The following is a 23,979-nucleotide window of genomic DNA, read 5'->3' on the forward strand; positions in this document are numbered from 1 at the left end:
AATTCTTTGGCTTAGGCAAATACTTGGTTTGAAATGATTTGGAGTCAATGAACACATGGCCTGAAATCCACGGACATTCAATAGGGTAGCCCTCCCCCATGTTTCTTAAGAGTTCTTAGAAGCCACTAAAAGTGTTGGAGAATACTGACATAATTGGTCACAACCATTTTAAGAGACTTGCTACACAAAGGAATATAACTTCCTTCCTGTATGAATCATATACCAAAGGCAACTGCTTTCCTCATTGTTGATTACCTACTGTAACAGAAAATGTTTGCTTGTAATGGAATGTTTACTGTTCCTTGTGCAACCTGTGGCATTTAAGTTCCACAGATCTGCTCGGCTGTGATTTTCAGTAGGAGATGCTGTTAACATTGAAATGTTCTCTCCTCCTTTCTGTCTCCCCTAAGAAAATTGCCAAGATGTAGCCTGGATTATGTCCCTCTTAGTTTTTGTTTTCTTTTGGGGGAAAAAAAAAACCAAACCACTACAAAATAAAACTCATATAAGATGCAAGTACTCACTTTTTAAAATTTTTGGAATAATTAGGTAAGACCTTAAAAATCAGCCTTGTCTCGAACCCCTCCTCCTTCTCCAATGATCTGGCACATCTTTTGATCAGTTTCTTCAACCAAGATCTCCAACCAGAGATGAAAAAAGCTAATATATTAAAGTAACTAAGGAAATCAATGTATTAGAATCACCAGTGGATCTTTTTAAAAAATTTTTTATAATTTTGCTTTGCTTTCCTTTTTTGTTTTTATGTGCCACTAATAAAATTGGCTAATTCAATTTTGCTCCCTGAAAATAATGGTATCTTTCTTAACTAGAGCCAGTTTCCCCATTTACCTATATCCAAACTATGAACGGTGAGGCTGTTGTCAAGACACACCCTTCTCAAGGCTGTGGGTTCTGGGTTTCTTCCTGCAATCCACAGAGCTATAGGTTCCCACAACACTGCCCACCCTGCCTCATTTACCACATTCTCAACTTTCATCTTGCTCCACGCAGAGGGGGTGGTGTTTGAAGAGAACACTTGGGACAACTACTTGGAAAGCAGTTGGTGGAGATCGGCACATTCACTGGGCTTTGCACTTGTCAATCCCCCATTGCTCCACAAAGAAACTGTGAACCAATTTTATCCTGCAAACCAGAAACAGGAACTGCACGGGCCTCTAACAAGGCCTCTGAAACAGGAAGCAGGGGACAGTCCTTATAGCCACCAGAGGGGAACTGACCCGTAGCAGAAAACTCCCAGAAGGCTGGCACCAGCCAAAGCCACGGGTGAGCCAAGGCCACAAATGTGCACTTATAATTAGGCTTCACCAGGAGGTGGAACCCACTCGAACTACCAGCTGATGGATGTCCCAAGCCGACCAGAGTGACCAAGTTGAGGAAAGAAATCAGGATCCCAAGAATCTGGAAAGCAGGGGCAGTCATGACAATCTGCGGTTGACAATTTGGGGTAAGAAGTGGGTGCTCTAAAAACAAATTTATTTGTATGCTTTGGAATTTGCCTTTTTGTTTTAGTTTTTTCCAATTTTCTAGTAAAGTTCCTTTTGGAACATTATAATTTTGCTTCGATTGACCAGTTATCCAAAACAACAACAACAACAAAACCAAGAGGAAGCCCAGTGCTCTGCGTTCACAGGGGGTGGGCGGCAGTTGCCCGAACGGTGTGCCAGCAAAAAGTTAAAAGCCCAGAGAACAACCATGTGTGGGACACCACTGGGATTTTTTTTTAATTTTATTTTATTATGTTATGTTAGTCACCATACAATACATCATTAGTTTTTGATGTAGTGATCCACGCTTCATTGTTTTCGGATTTTTTTTTTTTAAATACCTTCCTAACCAGAGTTCTTCCTTATGAGTTTGTCTCTCTTTACTCTTTGGATAATTTTGCTAAGGTCTGTTCCTTGTGCAAAGAAGCAGCGATGAAAGATATGAAGGGACTACAAGGTGGTGTACATCAGAGGTTCTCAGCACGTTGCTCCATTGCTCTGCTGATTGGTGAGATAAGGGAAATGGGGGAAAACAGAATAATATTGAGTTCTTCTGCACATTTACTGTATGCAAAGAGCTATCCTTTATTCTAACGTTATGCCTTCCCTAACTGAACGTAAAAATGGCTTTTCTTTTTAAGAGATCGTGGCAGTAGGTGGCTGGTTGTTGAGTTCTCTCTCTTTCTCTCTTCAATAGCCTTATTTGGAAAAATGAAAGGTTGACAAACACATGTCAAGTCTTCCAATTTTTTTTAACTGGTCCATTGGAACCACTATTTATGGAATACAGATTTCACCTGCTCCCTCAAAGTATATGAGACAATATATAACAAAAGCTTCCCTGGATTTAAAAGTAGAAAATGCAGAAGTGGGCTAGAAGACTTTCAAGAACTTGTCAGTCTGGGATAGACAGGAGACAAAGGTTGTGTTTGTTTTGCTTTTTATCAAATAAGATCGGAAGTCCCAAGGAACTATGCTGGGAGCCAGTAGAACCAAAGGAGGCTCAGATGCCATCAGAAAGTTCAGATGCCTCGCCAGTGACAAGGCCTACATGAGCAACATTCATCCCAAGCCCAAGCCAAGCAGGAACATAATAGAGATGAGATGATAAAAGCTAAATTACCATCTCAACCAGCATGTGTTTCCTTCCTGTTACCCACTGTTGCTACAGGGTGAAGGGCTGAGGACCAGGCTGCCATCTGCAGGGAGCCTGGCTTGGAGAAAGTCTCCAGTGCATGTAATGGCTGGGAGGGTAGGGGAAGCAGGCAGCCCACCTAATCCCGTGCCCACTAGAGGGGGTGGAGTGGCCTTGAGCAGAGTGATGTCCCTGGCTCTTACATCAACAGGAAGTGGAGGGCCATAAATAGAAGGTCAGGAGGGGAAGAAGTTTGAAAGAGGTGAAAGTGTTAATGGATCCCCGGCTGGCACCACCTCCTCCGGTCCAGTCACCAAGTACCCAGCACTGAACATCAAGTACTGAGCACTGGGCATCACCCAGCACCCAGCACTGGGCATCACCCAGCACCCAGCACTGAGCATCACCAAGCATCCTTCTTCTCCCCTGCCCAGCCTCCCTCCTCCCCCTGTAGCCTTCCCATCCTTCCTGTGTACCTTACCTCACCACATCACCTCCAGTCATCCTCACCCACCCAAAGTGATGCTAAGGTAACATTTGGCCAGGTGTTACCAGAAACTAGATGAAAGCAGAAGTTACGGATCGAACATAAGGAGAAATGTGTTCAAAGCCCCAGTTTTCGGTCTTAGGAACACAACTTTCCTGAATGTTTAAAGTGGTGAGTGGGCTCCATACTTCAAGTACCCGGAGTTAACAAGGCTTCTCACAGGCTAGTCTCAGAATCTCACCATCATCTATAATACTGCTTCTGAAGAAAAGTACGCTCCTGGTTCCATGCAGTAACCTTCAGTCATTTCATCTGAATGAATGAGTATAGTCTCTTTACGGTTTAGTTTCCTTATAAACAAAATGGGGGGGGGACATTAAAGCCTACTCTCGCTATACTTCACAGAACTGATGCTCATTAAAAAGATCTGTGTTTTTTTAAGACACTGCCGGTCGGATCTGTCTACCTGAATGGAGTAGCTCTGTATCACTAATGTCTGTTATCGCTGACATCTCTTTGCTTTTATAGAAATTTACTGCCTACAACGCAGGGGGCTGGGAAGGTGTGTTGTTAGCTTGCCATTTGCCATCTCTGAGTAATAGTCTTATACACGTAAACATAATGAATTTTCACAAAAGCTCTGATAGAACATTAGTTTCCTCTCAGAACAGAAATGAAAGAGAGAATGACAAGTGTAGTCAAAGAACAAACTAGATTACAGTTAAACAATAATCAAATGGGGAAAACCTTTAACTGCAATCTATTCTTTAGAAAGGCTCCAGGACACACAGATAGGGGAAGCTAGTAAAAATGCAACCAAGCTTTAAGTCCTTGTCCGTGCCAATAAACTGAGCTATTCCAAGTAGTCCTTGCTCACCCGTCCACCCCAGTTCAGCCGTCACCTCTGAACCCGCCCTACCCCCAGTCTGATTCTAGAATCTGTTTCCTGGGACCCCTGGCGTTTTGTATGGACCTTCACAGAGGCTGCAGCGCAGCTGGGCTTTATACCTGTCTTACCCACTAACTGTGAACTCCTTGAGGGGCCAAGAACATGATATAAAAAAGCAGTTCATTCACCTCAAGGGATGGAAATAATTCATTTTGTATTCATGTAATTTTAAAATGCAGAATTTGAGAGCTGGAGAGAATTTCAGAGACCAATTATTCCAAGCTTTCCCTCTCTTCTGAGATTTTAAATGACTTGCTCCAAATTAGACAAGAACCAAAGACCAGAACCCAGATCTTGACCCTCTTGTTCTGATGCTCTGTCCCAGCATACCATGCTGCCCTACCTTTGCAAACTCACAGAGTTAAATGAGGGAGTCTTAGAAATTTAGTTCAATTTCCCCCTCCACTTCGGCCCTTGGTCAAGTTCATAGGCCTTTGGAGGAGATGAAGGACTTTGCTCACAATGATGTGGTTCAGAGCAGCGCCAGGATGAAAACTCAGATCTAACTTGCGGGGCCAATGTTCTTCCCTGTACATCATAGTGATTCAACTTTCCCGTGGAAGGAGTGAATGCAGAAGCAGAACAAAAGAGAGCATGGCCCAGGGGCCAAAAATCTCACCAGGCCTGTTTTTGTACAGCTTGCAAAACTAAGCATGGTCTTTTACATTTTTAAATGGTTGAAAAATATTCGAAGGAATCTGAAATGCAAATTTCAGTGTCCATTAATAAAGTTTTACTGGAATACAGCCACAATCACATACATGTTTAGGGACTGTTGTGGCTGCTATCGTTAACAACGCAGAGAGCTGACGAGCTGCAAGAGGGACCTCCTGCAAAGTCTGAAATATTTACCATCTGGTCCTTCCCAGAAAAATCTATCCCTGGTGGAGGAGAAGCAAGCGCTCTCTCAGAAATCAGGAAAAAAAAAAAAAAAAAGTTTTACTACCACCAAACTCAGCAGCCCTCAGTGGAGAAAAACCAAGGATTTGGACAAAACTCATACCATCTGCACTCGGTCACATCTTCATGCTGAATGACAGGGCTCAGAGTTCACGTCATGCGCATAAGCAGGGGTTAAACTGGGGCCTGCCCAGCTTGAATGAAGCAGTAGATGGGACAGAGCTGGCTCAGTAACACAGGTCTTCCCAGAGCGTCCTCCCCCCTGCACCTCAATGGCTCCCGAGGTCCCTGCCAGCTCTCCATCACATGATTCCAAGATAGAGAGCTTCCCTTGACTCAGAGTAAATCAGCCCAGCTGAATGGAGGCAGCAAGGGCAAAGATGACCTTTTAGGGTCAGCCACCTGAGTGGAACCCTGCATTGACCAGTTACTACCTATAAGTCCAGGCCAGTTATGGAGCCCTTGGTTTTCTCATCTAAGAAGAAGAGTTAAGTCCTTCCTTCATGGGCTTGTTTGGGGGATTAAAGATACAGTTCAAATGTCAGTTCCCTTGTCATCTTCCTCTCTCCCTTTCCCACAGACAGTTATTTGGAGAATAAACAGTAAGTGAGCCTTGTTAGGAAACTTTCTTTCAAATTAGCTTAGAGTTTAAGATTTTTTTATAGAGTCTTATAAAAAATATGGAATCTATCAGAGCAATAAAAATAGGCTCAGTATTTGCTTGGGTGTTTTCCTCACATATCTTTCAGTTCTTTGAAGCTTGAAGCTTCTTCCAAAATATAATCCCAAAATAAGAGTGCTATAATTTTTCGAAAAGTTACGTTTATGCAATCTTTATAGCAAGCCACACAAAAAACTAAGCTATAATATATCATACTCATGTTCAGTTATGAAGACCAAGACTGTAAAAAATACCAGCACCAGAGAGCCCTAGTTTATTTAGTCTGGCTTCCTTAACATGAATTTCTTCTTGTTCTTAAAATACTCAGCTTTGGCCGAATTCCAAAGCTGACATAAGCCTACTTCAGGTGTTCTGAAGAGACTGAAGAGAATCAGAACTGAAAGCAAGACTGGAATATAAAATCTTTTATGTGATCACAAATGCAAGAACCTTATTGTTTGAAACCACCATTAAATCAAATTTGCCACCCACACTTGCAAAAATAAGTATGTATATATTCTCATATTTGGTTGTACAGGGTACTTAAGGTTAATTTCAATAGCATGTTACTATTTCTAACATTGGCAAACAGATACTAATTGCATCAGTCACTAGAACTGCAATGACACTTTCCGAAATCCGTGATAGGTTGAAAAGATACATTTTTTTATGGATTATGCTAGCAATCACTTTAAATAGCCAAACTAATCTTAGTTATTAAAACAGCAAATACCATTTTAAACAATGTTAAATTATGTACTTTCCAGCCTATCATGGTATATGGGGTAATAAAAAACAGATCCCGGTTCTCCCACCAAAATCCTTACAAAGAAACCACGTAAGTCTAGTGCAAGCGACAAGGTTATTGCTTTTGGAAGTTATTGGATGGAAGTTCAAAATGGTAAGGCTGGGACATCCAAGCTACTAAACACGTTTAAGTAAAATGACTTGGGAAGATCACGACACAGCATGCAAATTCGTATAGATCTACTCTGCCAGCAGCAGGCTGCGTGGTTCCTGTACTCCCAAAACTACACAGAGAAAAAAATAAGAGCGTCATCTCAAACAGTCACAGGTATATATAGAAGGAAAATATGGGCCAAACCTAACAGAAGAGAAACCAAGACACCAAATGGACAAAGGCTGATTGGGGCACTATCTCGCACTGCTGAAGAACTGAAAAGTTCTTTATACGGACCCCTGGCTCCAGTGCGGGCGGGTGGGTGAGTCAGTCGGTCCAACACAAATACACACAGGATCTCGCATCAGCACCCACTCTTCCCCAGATCAGCGAGCGCCAGGCGCAGTCACGCAGCGCCGCTCGCTGCCCCTAAGGTGGGGCAAGAACTAAACAAGTAGGAAGCACGCTTGCAGCCTAGAAAAACACTGCCCCCCCCCGGCCCCCCGCGGCGGCCAGGGAAAACGCGGCCCCTGACCGTGGAGGATGGGGAAGGGGTTGCACACGCACCTGCATTGTAAAAACGGTCCAGCACGGTGGTTTCCCCAAAGTCCAGTTTACCAAAATGCAGGGTCTCCAGTGTGGCGCCCACCGTCTCGCACGCCTCCCGCAGGCTCTGCAGGGCCTCGCTCTCGGCCACCACCAGCTGCCCCTGACTCGCTTCGTTGATCACATATGCCACCGTGGTCCGTCGGCCGCCTCCGCTACTAGAGTTGCCCCGGCACCGGGTGGCGCTGCTCCCAGAGGTGGCAGCGGGACAACCGGTGCCAGGGGCGGCGGCAGTCTCTACGTTCCAGAAGCTGCCCGGCGGCGGCGGCGGCAGCTGGCTCTCCTCGTCCTCGGCCGCCACAGCCGCTCCTCCCCTCCGGCTGCTGCCGCCCTCGGCGAAGGGTGGCACCGAGAAAGTGATGCCCTCGCCCGCTTCGGCGCTCATCTCTCCCGGCCGGGCTGCGGCGGCGGCGGCGGCGGCGGCGGCGGCGGCGGCGTCCCCCGCCCAGCCGCACCGTCTGGCCAGCCACAGCTCCGGGCTGCTCCGCGCGCGCCGGGCTAAGCAGCTGCCATCGCGCGTCGCACCCTCTGCGCCGCGCCGCCGCCTCCTCTCCGGCGCCCTCTCCCCCGAAGGGACGCCGCTGCTCGGCGGTGGCTCGCCCCTCCTCGGCGCCTCCGTGGCCGCGCCGCTCGTCCGAGGCAGGGTGTAGAGTACAAGGGGTGGGGACGCCAGGTTGAGCGGGAAGGGACAGCGCTTCCTTCTCTTGGCCCGCAGACAAGTCAGCTCGCAAACCTGCGCCGCCGTGCAGCTCAAGGGCGCCGCGCTCGGGGTGCGGTGCGCCCTGGCCACCGCGCGGCCCCGGCTCCTTCCGTGCCGGGAGCTGGGAGGGGTCGGGGAGGGTGCCCGCTGGGTGGGGAGCTACCTGGCCAGCACCTCTCGGACGGGCAGGCTCCCCGGGCTGCGTCCGGGAACAGCAGCAGCCGCAACCGAAAGGACCCGCCTCCCTCCTCGGCGGCAGCTCCCCTTCATCGGCTCTGTTTCCTCCTCCTCCTCCTCCCCTGGCCTCGTTTCTCGCCCGAGCGTGCCGCGGCCGCTTCGTCCCAGCACCAGCCTCGCCGCTGGCGTCTCGCCGCTCCTCGCAGCCGCTCGCCCTGTGGGCCACCGGCTTCGGCCGCCCACTCGTCGCGGCACCAAGACTCAGGGCCCGCCCCCGGGGAGGGCCCTGCTGGGAAGCTCCAGCCGGGACGAAACCGACCGCGCCGCGGCTCCCGGACTTCGGCTGGGCCCCGAGCGCGGCGCGGGGCCGGGGTTCTCCGCCGTCACCCACCGGGCCCCCACCTAAGAAGACGCGGAGTCAGCCACAGTCCGGAGCGCACGCGACCGCAGCTTGGCGCAAAAAAAGTCTCTCCTGAGAACGCTCGGGGCTTGGGAGCTATCCGGGAGGCTTCTGCAGCGGTCCCCGCGGCCAGGGCGCCCCCCTCCGGCGCCTGCCGGCCTCGCCCTGCGCGTGGTCTGGTACAGAGCCGCGCCGAAGCGCTGGGGCTGCGCGGGGAGGCCCGCGTTGCGCAAAGCGGGCGGATTTACACTAGCACCCGACAGCGGGGGCCTAAACTGGACGGCCATCGATTCCCGACAGTGGCGCTCCGGGAGTGGCCGGCATAATTGACCAGGTCGGCCTCTGCTACTTTCCATTTAAAAAATTCCAGTGGCTATGTTAATATTAAGGGAGTAATTGAAACGACTTAACATTTTCATTTAGGTTCTTATAAAACTCCCCCCGCCCCGCCCCCACACACATTCTTTCTGGAGAAAGAATAAGGAGTCTATATATACCCCACTCCGCAAAGCATCATCCACCAGATGAAAGGAGGAAATTAAGTGGCATTCTATTTTTTAAATTGCACCCCGGCGGGGGGAGGGGGGAGGATACCTGGATTGCTTAAGAGCGATGAAAAGGAAGAGATCTACTTCTTCGGGGAGCAAAAACATGTGTAAGTTCTCAGAGAACTTCTCCAAAATGCTCTAATTGTTGGGAAAACCGGTGAAAATTGCAGCGAAATAAAGTAACGACTTTGGACTTCCCATCTCGGAGATGGGAACAGAGATTAATGAGTTCTGTAAATAAAGTAGAATAATGCAAATTATTAATGCAAATTCAAGTTTAGAAGAAAAGGAAGGATAAAACAGTTGAGTAGTAGAGTTAAAAAAAGGAAGGAAATAATAGTGAGGAAAACACCTAGCAGCTACACAACCATATCCTCAACGAAGCAAGTGACATTAGCTTTTTCTAAAGGTTTGTAAAATGATAGAAGTAAATTTATAGTAAGGAAATTATATATCAAATGGGATCTATATGATCTCTGTCTGCTTTAGGACTTGATCTCATTAGTAAAGTAGATATTTAGTGAATAGGTATCATACTGGAATAAAATACTGACAGGCTCCTAATAGATATACACGTTTTATTATTTCCAACTTGTCAAACCTCCAAACTCCTGTGGAGTAGATAATCCTTCACCCCATCCTGACCCCAAACAATACATGCTGGAAATTCATTAGGACCATGTCAGGAAAAACTAAAATGCCTAAATTCTCAAATCGCATTTTGCTACACAAATAAGATCTGAGATTATATAAAAAACTATTTTCTAAAACCCATACCTTTTTAGATCATTTCACCTTTGACCCCTTCCAGATCTTTTCAGAGCCATTTTTCATACACACAATTTTTATTTTTGTTTTACTTTGTTTGCTTGGTTTTACTTTGAATTGATGCAATAACTTTAAAGATCACCCAAACCCCCAGTGCAATGATATGACGGCTTCTAGTTGGTGCTAAGGCTCTCTCACTACCTAAATGGCGTGGTTTAGCTAATTAAACTTACATGCCATGTATTAGATTGAACCATGTGAAATTTCCATTTTATAGCTAAATTCAGATGGTTCAACTTACAACTCAGATGTGGGGTCTGTGTAGAGGCAGAGAGTACAGGTGGGGTACTGAGACCTAGCCTGCTCTTAGCTTGCCAAGCCTGGCTTAGGGTGTCCTGGAGGAATGAAAGCCTTTTTCTAATTGGATTACTTAGAAGTTGTGCCTTTGCAATTTGTCTGTAAAGAAGGAGCACTTTTTCTAATCCAAAAGGACATCTAAGATGATAGTGGTGAACAGGGAAAAATCATTGCCTGTCTTGGGGCAATATTTGTTCTTGAAAAGGCAAAATGTCACGTGAATTTTAAGCCTGAAATGGACAAGGATCTCCTAGCTGGCTAGTTTTTGTTTTAGGTGACAAGTGTGCCTTTCTCTGTATCCTCAGATAAGATAAATGGGAATACAATATACTCTTAATTCCAAAAAGTATTTAAGGTTACAGACAAAACAACATAATGTTTTATACGTAATAATGTAAATATGAGTTCAAATTATCAGAAATCAATAAGGAAGCCAGTAAAGAAGTATCAAGTACCTGGGATGAATTAATAATTTAATTATTGCTAAGTTTACCTCCATCTGTTTTGGCTGCCAAAATAAAAAGAAAATACATAAGTGTACATATAGTCATATGAAGAGTCAAGTCTTGTCCTGGCATGGAATTCTATGAAGACTTTATTACAGAATCCAATATAGAGTACATTAAGCAATACAATAGAATTGAATATGGATTTGTAAAAAAATTATATATGTTCTTCAAATGTATATTTAATATTTTTAGATGCCAAGAACACAATATTAAATATTAATTCAATGAAAGCATTTCAGAGGAACCTAAAATAATATAAATCAGATGCAATACTTTCTAGTTATATCAATCACCTTAATAAATGTGAGGAGTTGAGGGTATTATGTAATTCACTGTAAGATCATAACTTAGTATTCTGCATCGAGGAAAGAAGGAACCCAAGGAAATAGGTAACATATTGCTTAGATCCTATCATAAATAGCAGGCTTCCCTAGAAACTTTTGACAAGAATTAAATCACAGTCAGTGAATGACAGAAGTATAATATCATATTCTATGATCTCTTTACACTTTTAAAAGGCATGGCAGCAAAACTGAAGTTTACCGGTCAGAATCATATTCTCACTCAGAGTCTATTTCTCTTGCACTTAGAAATAAGCCTTGGGACACCTTTGAGAATCCCTACAGATAGAGTAAAGAATTTTCCTAATAAAGAGCTAGAGAAATACAAGGGAGAGATTTCTGCTTCTGATTTTGACAGATTAGGTCTTTCCTTCTCACTGAATGAGCCAAAGAATGCTGGACAAAGTTTGAAATTTAAAATAAAGGCATTAAAGCACTAATGAGATAATGAGGAACTATCTGGCCAGATTTTGGAAAAGAGGCCAGGGCTCTGGAAGGTGTTTTCACAGTTGGGGCTGCTTTAGGCCTGGCAGTTTTTGAGAGCCTGAATTAGGCAGCTGAAAGGCTGAACTAAATTTTTGACAACACCTGGAAGGACAAAAGCGAGGATGATATAGTCAAAAAGTAGGAGTGAAATAAAAGTAAAATGACTCTTACATGGATAGCACCCTGTCTCCAGGTATCTGAGTAACCCAGAAAAAAGTCTCAAACCCTGAAATTGGTTTAAGGTAATTCCAGTCATTCAACAAACAAAAGTCACTCCAGAGGAAGATAACATCATCCTGGACCATGAATTATTTCTACAAATATAAGATCTGTGCATATAGGCAAACATTTGAATGCATGGTAGAATGGTAGAGGAGGAGAAGGATATGAACCAAATCCTGATTTTGCCATCTGTTCCTGAGTTCTCTCTTCCAGATCCACTCTCCATTCACATCCCCCTAGTCTCTGCCTTGGGAGGCTAGTCTGTATGAACTAAATCAATGGGCTTCCTTGCTTTCTGTTTACCAACTGGGATTGATCAATGGTGAGGCCAGGTAGGGTATCTGAGGGAGGAAGGGGATTGGGACTTTGTGAGTCACCTCAGGCTGGCTATGTTCTTCAATAGGAAGTCATTGCTTTTCTCAAGGGGCAGATCCTACAGGATCCACTTTCCTACAGGACCTCATAACTGTCCCTCACCTTGTCCTCTGGTACCTAGAATTGATGATAACTCTGAAGCCATTAGCCCCAAGTTTCAGCACAATCCTTTGAAGCTTCCTTTGTACCTCTTCCACACCTTCGTAATTAGTCTTTTTGCAAACAAACCCACCTCGAATTATCTTGTATCTTGACTCTGATAACTACTAATGAGCTTTTGCAAATTAGAAAACTAATTTAACTCTTTGGGTCTGGTTCCTCACCCATAAAATAAAGTGTTGAATTAGATTAAATTGAAAATCCTTTGAAACTCTAATGTGCTGTGTTTAAGTATTCAGTTGAAATACCAGTTCCCATACTAAATTGAGATGTGTAAAGAACGAAAATACCACTGGGTAACGAAATAGTACATGGGGGAACTTTCTCTTTGTAGAAATATTCTAGCGAATACACATGAAAAAGTCTGAGGTAGTTAGAATATCACCATTTTGCAACTTTTAATGAATTTGGATCCAGGTATGGATCATCAATAGTCACTAACATCACTAAAAGAGAGAGAACTAGATATGTGCTTCCTGAAGGAAAAACACACCACCAATTATGAGGTAGTCATACCAAAAATGGTGGGCATGAATCTCATCAAATCCCTAGAATCCAAGGCTGAGATTGCACAGCTAATTCCCAGAAATATAGAGGACCAAAACAGGTTAAGACATTCTGGAGATGCAACTTGCAGAACCGACACTGTGGGAAATTTTGTCAGGTGAATGGCTCATTTTCTTACACAAGTAAGTTACTACCACTGTAACTGATGCTAAGTTCGTTGTCTAGTAATAACATGGTCAAATGTGTCTTAGGGACATTTCCAGTTGAAAAAATAAGTGCCCAGCACGCTTTATGTTCCTATCTCCTGTCTCCCATCTAGATGAGGAGCCCAGAGGAAAAAGGTTACCCAGTGTCAGACAAGGAGTAACAAAACAAGGGTTCTAATCCAGAGCCTATGTTATTATCCACAATGAAGGCATAAGATCATCACTTCAGAAAATATCAAGCAGCTTGCTTTTTTTTTTGCTCTGGTGTGAAGACGTGCAACCCTTTCATTTCACAGCTGCATAAAGTTTAAAAGAAGGGCAATGAGAAGTTCAAACAGTCTATTTGCCAAATTTGGAATTAAAATATCATGTCAAAAGACCATTCTTACTTGTTATTCTGGAAGTTGTGTAGAGTAGTTGTGTTTGCAAGCTCTTTCGTCAGAAGCCAGGGAAAGGGAAGTCCTGAGGAACAATCTGAGACTAAAGTCAACAGGGGTGGATGCTGTTTGTGTTGCTAGTTACACTATTACCACCACTACTACCACTCATTACTTTAAAATTACTCTTATTACTACTACTAGAGTGCATGTTTGATGTGGTGGTTGTTAAAAAACAAGTTTGGAAACCAAGGCTGGGGCCAGATTTTGAAGCATCTTGATGAAAGATAAATTTAACTTCATCCCCTAAGAAAAAGAGACATTCAAGGATTTTGAGCAGAGGAGTAATATGATCCAATCTATATTTTAGAAAGAAAACTCTCACTGATGTCAACATCTGGGCCTGCAGCTAAACACAAAAGGAAGTTGAGAAGCTTCTACAGTATTCCAACCCTGGACTAGGGAAGGAGCAGTGATCTTGATGCATCTCACATCTCCTCTAGTAGGAATGATTTTTGGTGGAATCTTTGATATGCTTCTTCTAAAAGCATACTTGCCAACATTTTTATTTCTCTTTATGTCCCAGGAAGGCAAGGCAATTTTAATAGAGAAATGGTTCTCTCCACGTTTTGTGAAAAGAAGACCAAAGCCTCCTCTATTTAAAATTGCCCCATGCTGCCCCTGATCGATCCATGTACCTACCATCTCCAGACTGTCAGAGTCTTGCCTTCTTCTCCCCACTCCCAACTTTGACTAAAATTCTTACTATTAAAAGCATCCCTTTAATTTAGATAAACAACTCATGAAAAATATATACACAGGGCCACAGTAAGAGTTTTTGTGTAAGCAACAGAAACCAAAACTAAAAAAAAAGGCTTTTTTTTTTTTTTTGCAAAGATATTAGGGCTCAAGGCATCAAAGCAAGCCTGGGGCCCAGGCTCTAAAATACAGAAACCAAGAGCCCTCAAAGGCCAGGAGCTACAGCCAAAGTCACTCCACAGGAATGGTACCTGTGACTTTGTCACAGCTATTTTTTTTTTTTTGAACATTACAATTGTTAAAGACGTAAGTCCTCTAAAATTAATAGTGCTGGTTCATGAATAAATAAATCAATGAGACAGAATAGAAAATCTGAAATAGAGTCAATTACATATGAAAATTTAGTGTAAGATAAAAACAGCCTTTTAGATGATTGCAAAAGAAGGACTTTAAAAAGTCATGTTGGAATAATTGCAAAGCCATATGGAAAAGATAAAATTGGATTCATTCCCCACACCATACACCAAGAGAAATTCCAAATGGCGATGAGATTTAATTATAAAAAATGAAGCTATATGAGTACTCAGTAAATATATGGGTACATTCTTTTCAACCTAGGAACAAGAAAAACTTTCAGGACCATGACTCAAAATCCAAAAGCAAGAAAGGAAAAAATAGATAAACTTGATAACATAGAAATAAAAGATCTTTACATCGGAAAAGATATCATAAGCAAACTAGACAGACAAATAACAAACTGAGAAAAATAGCTACAACTGATTCAAAATGAATTTCTAAAAATAGAGAAGAGATTAAAAAAACCTATAGAAAATGAGTAATAGGAAGCCACAGGCTATTCATAAAGATGGAAGTACAGGTGTCTTTTACTCATATAAAAAGATGTTCAATGAGAAATAATTCATAGTGAGAAATGCAAATTAAAATTACACTAACATTCCACTTTTCACCTAATATGTTGGCAAAAATCCAGAAGTTCGACAACACACTCTATAAGAAAATGGGCATTTGTTAATTTCTGGTGGGATTTTTAAAAAATGATAAAATACCTACAAAGGAAAATTTGTCAATATCTAGCAAAATTATATATGCACTTACCCTTTGACCCAGCAATCCCACTTCTAAAAACGTATTTCAGATATACATTGGTAAAATTGTGAAAGATATTTTTACAAGGTTGTTCATTTCAGTACTATTTACAATAACAAAAAAATTAAAAATCACCCAAGCGTTCATCCATCAGGAACTGGTTTAACAAACTCTGATATATTCACTAAGTAGAGTACTTACCATGCAGCCATTAAAAGGAATGTTGACTATTCTATACATAACCATTTTTTTCTAGTTTTCTAGTGGTTTACACTGAGAAGATAATTCTAGATTCTATTCCTCTCTTATGGCTGGGATCAGAGATCCAGGTAACTTTTTTTTTTAAGTCACATGTTATATTTCCACTGAATTTTGTAATACAAATGCATGTGGGCACACACACACACACCGTGTATGTGTCACTTTCTTAATAAAATGGTAACACGCTATATACAACTTATATTTTCAGATACCAGACAACAAGAAGTACATGGCTACAAACCTTGAAAGAAGATAAATAAATGAGGTGATTCTCTGTCAGGAGGGAATTTCTGGATAGTGGTGCAGGGAAAGAAAACTCCAACAGAAGCCAGGTATCTTTGTTGAAGATAAAAAATTGGAATTTGTGGAGGCTAAGGTCGTTAGAATGTGAAGGACAGAGTATCCAAGAGGAGGAAGGTATGCAGAGAAAGAATTCCAGAAATCTGCATACAAGACCTTCAAGTCTTTGATACCAGACTGCACGTGCATAGGATAAAACCTCATAGGGCAAGGAAACAACATCCTCTGAGGAAAGAGTAGAATATCAGAGAACTCTAACATCACGCAGAGCTGAGAATAATTTGGGTTTTCTCCAGCCAGAGCGGAGAGAACTCATCAAAATGGAACATTTAGAAGAGATTCCAGAAGATCTACAACAGCAAGTGAGCTAGATTATCTCTAGTGTAAAGGCCATTTAGGCCTGCCTTGAATGAGCTGAGAAACAAGAAAATTCACCCATAAATAAGTAATTGCTTTCCAGAAGAAATTGGATACCCTTTAAAGAAATATAACAAAAATATAGCATTCAATAAAGTAAAACACAAAACACCTCCAATCCTATCAAAACTTATCAAAGAAGGGAGAAAAATGTGACTTTTAACGAGGACAAAAATCAATTGTAGAAACAGACCCAGAAATGACAGAGACAATGCAATTAGTAGACAAAGACATTATAACAGATATTATAAATACGCACAAATTCTCAAGAATGCAAATGAACACAAGACCATAATGAGAAAAGAAATAGAAGATGTAACAAAGAACCAAACGGCATTTCTAGATGTGAAAAACACAGTTTATTTATTTTAGAGAGAGAGCACACAAATAGGAGGGGCAGAGGGAGAGAGAGAGCTCGAGCAAGGGAGGGCGCAGAAGGAGAGGAAGAAGCAGACTCCCCGCTGAGCAGGAAGAGGGATGCAGGGCTGGATCCCAAGACCCTGAATCATGACCTGAGCCAAAGACAGACACTTAACGGACTGAACCACCCAGGTGCCCCTATCCTTTTAGATATTTAAAATATGTTTAATACAAAATGCCCAAATTTGGAATGTTTTTAAGAGCCTCAGAATTTATAAATCATTCTTCTACTCAAGAAGAGGGGAGATAATTGCTTTATCTCCATTTGTCTTGTTCTGGAACCACACTGCATCTATATCAGGGGACTGTGGGAGGCTCAGCCTTGCTCTTAAACCCATGCCTGCCTTGTGAGAGGCAGAGGGACCAGAAGTTGGTTATGAGGAAGGGAAGTAAGGAATGTTGAACAGACAGAATCAATGATTACGGGCTTTAAAGTTATCATTTGGAGACTGAAAGGAATTACCTAGTCTAACGTGCTTTTGCATGAATTCCATTGCATTACTCCCATCAGTTCTTCCTCCATCCTTAGCTTTGTGACACTGAGAATGCTTTGTAAGTACTCAAACATCATAGTCACATGAAAAAGACTATGTCCTTGTACCCTGATGTTTATAGTAGCATTATCAACAATAGCCAAACTATGGAGAGAGCCCAGATATCCATCAACTGATGAATGGATAAAGAAGATGTGAGATATATATACATATATAGATAGATATATATATATTATATATATATAATTATATAGGTATATATTATTCAGCCATCAAAAAGAATGAAATCTTGCCATTTACAATGACATGGATGGAGCTAGAGTGTACTATGTTAAGTGAAATAAGTCAGTCAGAGAAAGGCAAATACCATATGATCTCACTCCTGTGTGGCATTTAAGAAAGAAAACAGATGAACATAGGGGAAGGGGGAAAAAAAGGAAAAGAGAGAGGGAAATAAGCCATAAGAGACTCTTAATGATAGAGAATAAACTGATGGTTGATGGAAGGAGGTGGGTGGGGGATGGGTTAGATGGGTGATGGGTATTAAGGAGGACACTTGTTATGATGAGCATTGGGTGTTTTATGTAAGTGATGAATCACTGAATTCTACTCCAGAAACCAATATTGCACTGTATGTTAACTACCTAAAATTAAAAATTAAAAAAAAAGAGAGACTATGTCTTTACCAATAGTCCTGCTAACCCAGCATGAAGGAGATTAAATAAGAAGTAGCTGATGGCAATAATTGGAAAATAAAACATCCAATTATTCCCAAATGAGACATCTTTATCACACCAATCATGGCCATTTATAACCAAAGGCAGAAATTACAGTGCTGTCACACATGTGTGAACATGATGTTGATTGCATCACTTCCTAGTGTCTGTAGTTCTGCCAGATGAGTCCCTCTTACCTCTTGTACTGAGCCAAAGCATGCAGTTTCAGTAAAAAGCCTACAAATAATATACTTTCTATTGTGCTAGTCATTTCTATTCCTCCTGGTTATTACAAATTTGTAGGGGAAAAGAGATGAACTCTGAAATGTAGGTTTCTTCTATTACATATTTTCTCTTCTGTGTCCTCTACAAATGCATCTTTGTTGTGCTGTTGGGGTGGAGGGAAGGTTTACAGCATTTTTTATCTTTTTTAGGAAGTGGGTGTTTTCTATTCACATGCATATTAGACTTGCAGAGGAAACATTTTTGTTAACTTTCCCCAAAAGTTTGTTACATACTCTAAATCCATATTAATTTTTACTTGGACTCTCTATTCTTCATCGACTACATCTCTGCTCATTTATTATTTCTCCCATGCACCAATTAAATTTAGAGTGGTTTAATGGGAATATGGTATGCATTCCTCTAAAAATAAGGCATTTAGCAATTATCATTAATGAACATTATTAGCCCCTCATGTACTAGTGACCCTGACTCATTCTAAGAATAAGTCGTACTCAAGAAAGGATAAATGAACTAACTGAAAAAAAAAAAAACAAACTTGTCGCATTAAGTAATGTATTTCCAATAACATTTTACTTTTTGTATTTAATAATTATTAAAATTTATTAAATGTTTATATAATTTTGATCAATAATACTAATTATAACACTAGTACTACAAGTACTACTAATAAATGATAATGGATCCTAGGAAAAAAATAATCCCTAAAGCCATATGGTTATAGGAAATTTTTTTGAATTAAAATTTCAATTTATATACATAATTTTCTTTCTGATGTATGATAAGGAAATCAATAAAATAATTCCAGGCATAAACATATATTACATTAAAACAAAATTCAGGGGAAAATAGTAGAATGGAATTATGAGTTCAAGGACAAAAAGATATGATAGATTTTCTAACAATGTTGACCTTCCTTGTTCAGACATTTTTTAAAAAGTGATAAAGGTAGTATAAAGATAGGCAGCCTCTACAAGACGGACCCCAGTGATCCCTTCCTCCTGGTATTCATGCCCTGTGTCATCCCATCCCCTTGAGGATAGGCTTGACCTAATGATTTGCTTCTAACAAAGAGAATACCGAAGACGTAAGGGGATACAGCTTCTAAGAGTACGTTACAAAAAGACTGTGATTTCCATCTTGCTCATCCTCTTTTGTCCCCCACCCCCCTCTCTCTCACTCTCTCTCTCCCTCTCTCTCTCTCTCTCTCTCTCACACACACACACACACACACACACACACACATGCATGCACGGGTCATATTGTGAACTGCCTTATGGAGAACCCCAGTAGCAAGGAGCTAGGAAGAGCTGCTGCCATTGGTCAGCAGAGAACCAGATCCTCACTCAAACAGTCCACAAAGAACTGAATCTTGCCAACAATTATGAGAGTGAACTTAGAAGCAATTTCTACTTAGTCAAGTCTTCAGATGAGACTGGAGCCCTGGCCCTTGATTGCAGTCTTGTAAGAGATCTTGAGTGACCTGACCCAGAGAAACTGTGAGAAAATAAATGGTTGTTTTCAGCGTTAAGCATAGGGACAATTTGTTACACCGCCCTAGATAGATAACTAATACAATAATTGTGTCAGATGGCTATTGTTTCTAGAATCCATTAGATACATTTAAGAGTGACAAAATATTTTGAATTTAAAAATGACATTTTTCAGTAATCGTGACATTACATCATTTGCAGCTATTTAAACTTATGAGTAAGACATTTATAGGGCAACTTATGATGTGTGTGGGGTTCATAATTTTTCTAAATCCTTTTGGAGAGTACATGAACAAAAAATTAGCAAAGTCCTGACAGCATTGGGAAGCCTTCATTCCTTAGTGATAGTGAAAGAGGTTAAGGGAGAGAATTAAGAGTGAAATAGGAACGAGAGGGGTTAATTTTCTGCTTTGAAGAAGCAAGTTTAGTACTTGAACAGAGCTAGGAAGTGCAACAAAAATAAGAACCTTCAGCAACTGAGAGCTTACAGTTACACGTGCTATCTCATTTAATCATCACTACAAACCCTTGAGGGAGATTTTATCATCATGGAGGTCTGAGGGGACCATAGCCCATGTTGTTATCATACCCTATGTCATTTTGTTGAGTTGAGCTTACAGACAAGGCACCCAGTTATTTATCCAGCCATTTATCCATTGGAGCCAATATCCATTTAAGGGATACATCTACCCATTTGTCCAATTTATCCAATACATAATCAAGGAGCTGTGAGTACATTTACAGCATCACATAAATATTAATTTGCCCAAGAGCTAAAAGTCTACATATAGATGTCAGACTCTCCTCATCACAAAAGTAAAAAGCATGAGGCTTAGGTCTAATCCTAAGATTCTGATTCCAAAATCCTGTGCAGTTGATGGCTCTGTCCTTCCAGAAAACAAGGAAAATTATTAAATGCATTTTATACTGTGTTCAATCGCTCACGGATTCTTGTTTCTCCTTCTACATAGAAGCATAGTAACATAGTAATCCCATAGTAAATACATATCCTAGACCAAACACAAACACTTTAGTTAAGATTCAAAAACATTTTTATTGTGCCAAAAATATATATCACAGAATTTACCATTTTAACCATTTTTAAGTGTACAGTTCAGTGCCATTAAGTACATTCACACGGTTGTGCAACCATTATCACAGCACCATTCATCTCTAGAACTTTTTATCTTCCCAAACTGAAACTCTACAGTCACTAAACACTACCTCCCCATTGTCTCCTCTCCATAGCCTGCTGATGACCACCATTTCTACTTCAGGTTTCTACACATTTGACTACTCTAGGTAACTCATATAAGTAGAATCATATATGACTTGTCTTTTTTTTGGCTGGCTTATTTCATTTAGCATAATGTCTTCAAAAGTTTATCCTTCATGTTGTAGCATGTGTCAGAATTTCCTTCCTATTTAAGGCTGAATAGCATTCCATTGTATGTATATACCACATTTTGTTGATCCATTCATCTGTTTGTAAACACAGGATTGTTTCCACCTTTCGGCTACTGTGAATAAAGCTGCTATATACATGAGTGTACAAATATCTGTTTGAGTCCCTGTTTTCAATTCTTTTGGGTATATACCCAGAGTTGGAATTTCTGGATCATATGGTAATTCTGTGTTTAATTTTTTAAGGAACTGCTATCCTGTTTCCATGTCAGCTGCCCAATTTTACATTCCTACAAGATTCCATAACTTTTTTTTTTTTTAAAGATTTTATTTATTTATTTGAGAGAGAGAATGAGAGACAGAGAGCATGAGAGGGAGGAGGGTCAGAGGGAGAAGCAGACTCCCTGCCGAGCAGAGAGCCCGATGCGGGACTCGATCCCGGGACTCCAGGATCATGACCTGAGCCGAAGGCAGTCGCTTAACCAACTGAGCCACCCAGGCGCCCCAAGATTCCATAACTTTTAACAGCAAAGTCTAACTAAAATAAGTGATGAATGATATAAAATGAGTGAGGTAAACAATTGGCCCACAATTATTGACTCTCTGAGTTTGAAGGACCCTTAAAGTACATCAATCTAAATATCCATCACATATTTGAAGATAATGCTGGAAGTACTTGAGTGATGATTATATTACCCTCTAGCAAACATTGATTAAAAGCTTATTATGTGCCCAGCACAATGCTGTGAAAAACTAAAAAAAAAAAAAAAAAAAAAATCACTCATTTTTCTCTGGAATTCTTTCCCATAACTACCATATGTAGCCTTAAACATAGCAACCTATCCATTTACCTAGGATAATGATTCACCTGGATGGAAAGACCACGTATTTCAATTATTTTACTTCTTGTCTATCTCCATGGGAAAGATAAACTGGTTTCAAAATGATGTGAGTTGGTAAGTAATTGCAATGTGAGTCTTTATGAGGTCACCATAGCAGTTATAAAAACAAAAATTATATTTTTAAATATATAATTGTAGCTCTTTACCCACGCCTGCCTACATTATTTTCGTTAAATGTTCTTCCACAGCATTGGCCAAGTTTAGATGTTATACAACTCTGAGGTTTAATCACTGTTTAGATGAAAACCATTTCTCAGTTGAGAAAAAACAAGTACCCCCAAATGATGATGAGGACAGGTAGTAGATAAGCATATTATAACAAGAAAGGGAGTCCTTTATAAGTGCTGCTAATGCTATAAGTGCCCTAAGCTCTGGAAATGGTCTCTCTGCAGGGCTTTGAATTCCCTGGTATCTTTCCTCTTCTTTAAGACTTCTACTCAAAGTCACAATAAGGAAATACTATTCAGCCCTACAAAAGGAAGGAAATCCTGTGACTTGTGACACTAAGCTAAGTGAAATAAACCAGACACAGAAAGACAAATACCACATGATCTTGCTTATATGTAGAATCTAAATTGGTTGAACTCATAGAAGCAGAGTAGAATGGTGGTTGCCAGGGGCTGAGGTGGGGAAAATGAGGAAATATTGGTCAAAAGATATTAGGCTTCAATTATGCAAGATGAATAAGTTCTGGGGATCTAATGTACAGCACGATGACTGGTAGTTAACAATACTGTACTGTATACTTGAAATTGATTAAAAGGGTAGATTTTAAGTGTTTTCACCACACACACACACTCCAAAGATAACTATATAAGCTGATGGGTATGTTAAGTTTGATTGTATTTCTCATTTCACAATATATACATATATCAAAGCATGTATAAATGTATGCAACTTCTGTTTATCAGTTATACCCCAATAAAGCTGAAGAAAAGACTCATGCATGATAAGGTGTGAATGACAGACAGGAACTCTATGCCTTAGTCCTCTTGGCAGTGCAGAACCTTAAAGATCAACACTTTTAAAACTTATAAACTTTTTCAAAGACTTCTCTTCCATGAACTCAGAAATGTCATGATTTCATAAGTGGTCAATCAGAAATTAATATCAACACCAGAGAACCAGTTTGTAACCATATAATTGGTAACAACCTTGCATCCCTATAATTTCAGCCTAAAAACAAAGAAAACTAGAATTTTAGGCTGGCCTCTGCTGCAGAATTATAAATGTACAATTCTTGTTTGGCTTTGGAAATATTTGGAAAACTTTATCTAACCTTGTTATAGTCTTCAAGCCCTCCTAGCTAGAAGTGATTGATGTAATGGAAACTTCCATTTTACATAGGAGGAAACAAAACTCTGGGGGTAAGTATAGAACTAAGAAGGGCAAATTGAGATTAAAATTCAGTATTCTTTGTCATATAGCCTAATTGCATTTAAGAGAAAAATCCTCAAGAAATCATGTAAAAAATTCACAGGGAATAAATTTCTAGTACTGGAATTTCAGGCCGCCCTTAAGTCAACTTCCATCAACATTTCTAGTAAACTTGGACTCCACTTGAGAAGTGCAGGTATGGGAGGGGTATGGCAAAAGAGAAGGGGAGAAATAGGAGAAGATAAATACTTCATGTTTCCTATTCCACTTCTCCAATTCAACTCAAGTCGTCAACATTTATGGAAGGTTTATTATGTATTCAGCATTCTTTAAGGTGCTGGGAGACAAAGCAAATTAGATCTGGATTTTACTTCAAGATGCTCCAAATCCAGTATTGTAATGTGGTTTATTTATTTATATATTTAATCAATTATATTCTAGAAAAGCTTGCTGGTGGGGTGAAATATTTTACAATTTTATAGTCTTATATTGCAAGGTAAGGAGTGGCTAATATCTCAGAGCCCCTCAGAATTTTTTCCATGGTCAGCATCACCATAAACAGTTTACCCCAGCTGGAACCAGCGTCTGTCCTTCCCAGAGAGACCACACTATTTTTAGCTTAGGTTGGAAAAATCTTCCTGTGCCACTCTTTGCCAAGGTTCCAGCTGCTTTCTGTTTGCTAATCTCTGTTTGGCATTGTAAAAACTCCAGAATTTTCTCAGCTTACCCTTTGCAGTATTACAAAAATATAGTGAGACTTTAGGTTTGTATTACATGGCAATCATTCAATAATAGTATTTCTTGAATGCC

The 23,979-nt window shown here is 40.8% G+C and overlaps 1 protein-coding gene and 1 long non-coding RNA gene across 3 annotated transcripts in view; one reads left to right on the forward strand and one right to left on the reverse strand.

Annotated features, from left to right (window-relative positions):
* The window catches only part of MAP3K5 (mitogen-activated protein kinase kinase kinase 5), a 195,075-nt gene extending 186,573 nt beyond the window's left edge, over positions 1–8,502 (reverse strand). The window contains exons 1-2 of one of the 2 annotated variants that reach the window (XM_081829058.1): positions 8,008–8,502; positions 7,106–7,773 (exon numbers count right to left, since the gene is read on the reverse strand). In XM_081829058.1, coding sequence (XP_081685184.1) covers positions 7,106–7,773; positions 8,008–8,114 — 775 coding nt within the window. In that variant the 5' untranslated portion in view covers positions 8,115–8,502. The other variant, XM_081829057.1, reaches the window with a different exon arrangement.
* Positions 8,503–8,644: 142 nt separating this feature from the next.
* Positions 8,645–15,472, forward strand: LOC145722871 (uncharacterized). The gene is made up of 3 exons (XR_014147449.1): positions 8,645–8,755; positions 13,647–13,778; positions 15,399–15,472. It is a non-coding gene; the product is annotated as an uncharacterized LOC145722871 (long non-coding RNA).
* Positions 15,473–23,979: the final 8,507 nt, after the last annotated feature.

Source organism: Leptonychotes weddellii, chromosome 8 (assembly GCF_054177405.1).
Source record: "Leptonychotes weddellii isolate Sample4059 chromosome 8, ASM5417740v2, whole genome shotgun sequence".
NCBI lineage: Eukaryota > Metazoa > Chordata > Mammalia > Carnivora > Phocidae > Leptonychotes > Leptonychotes weddellii.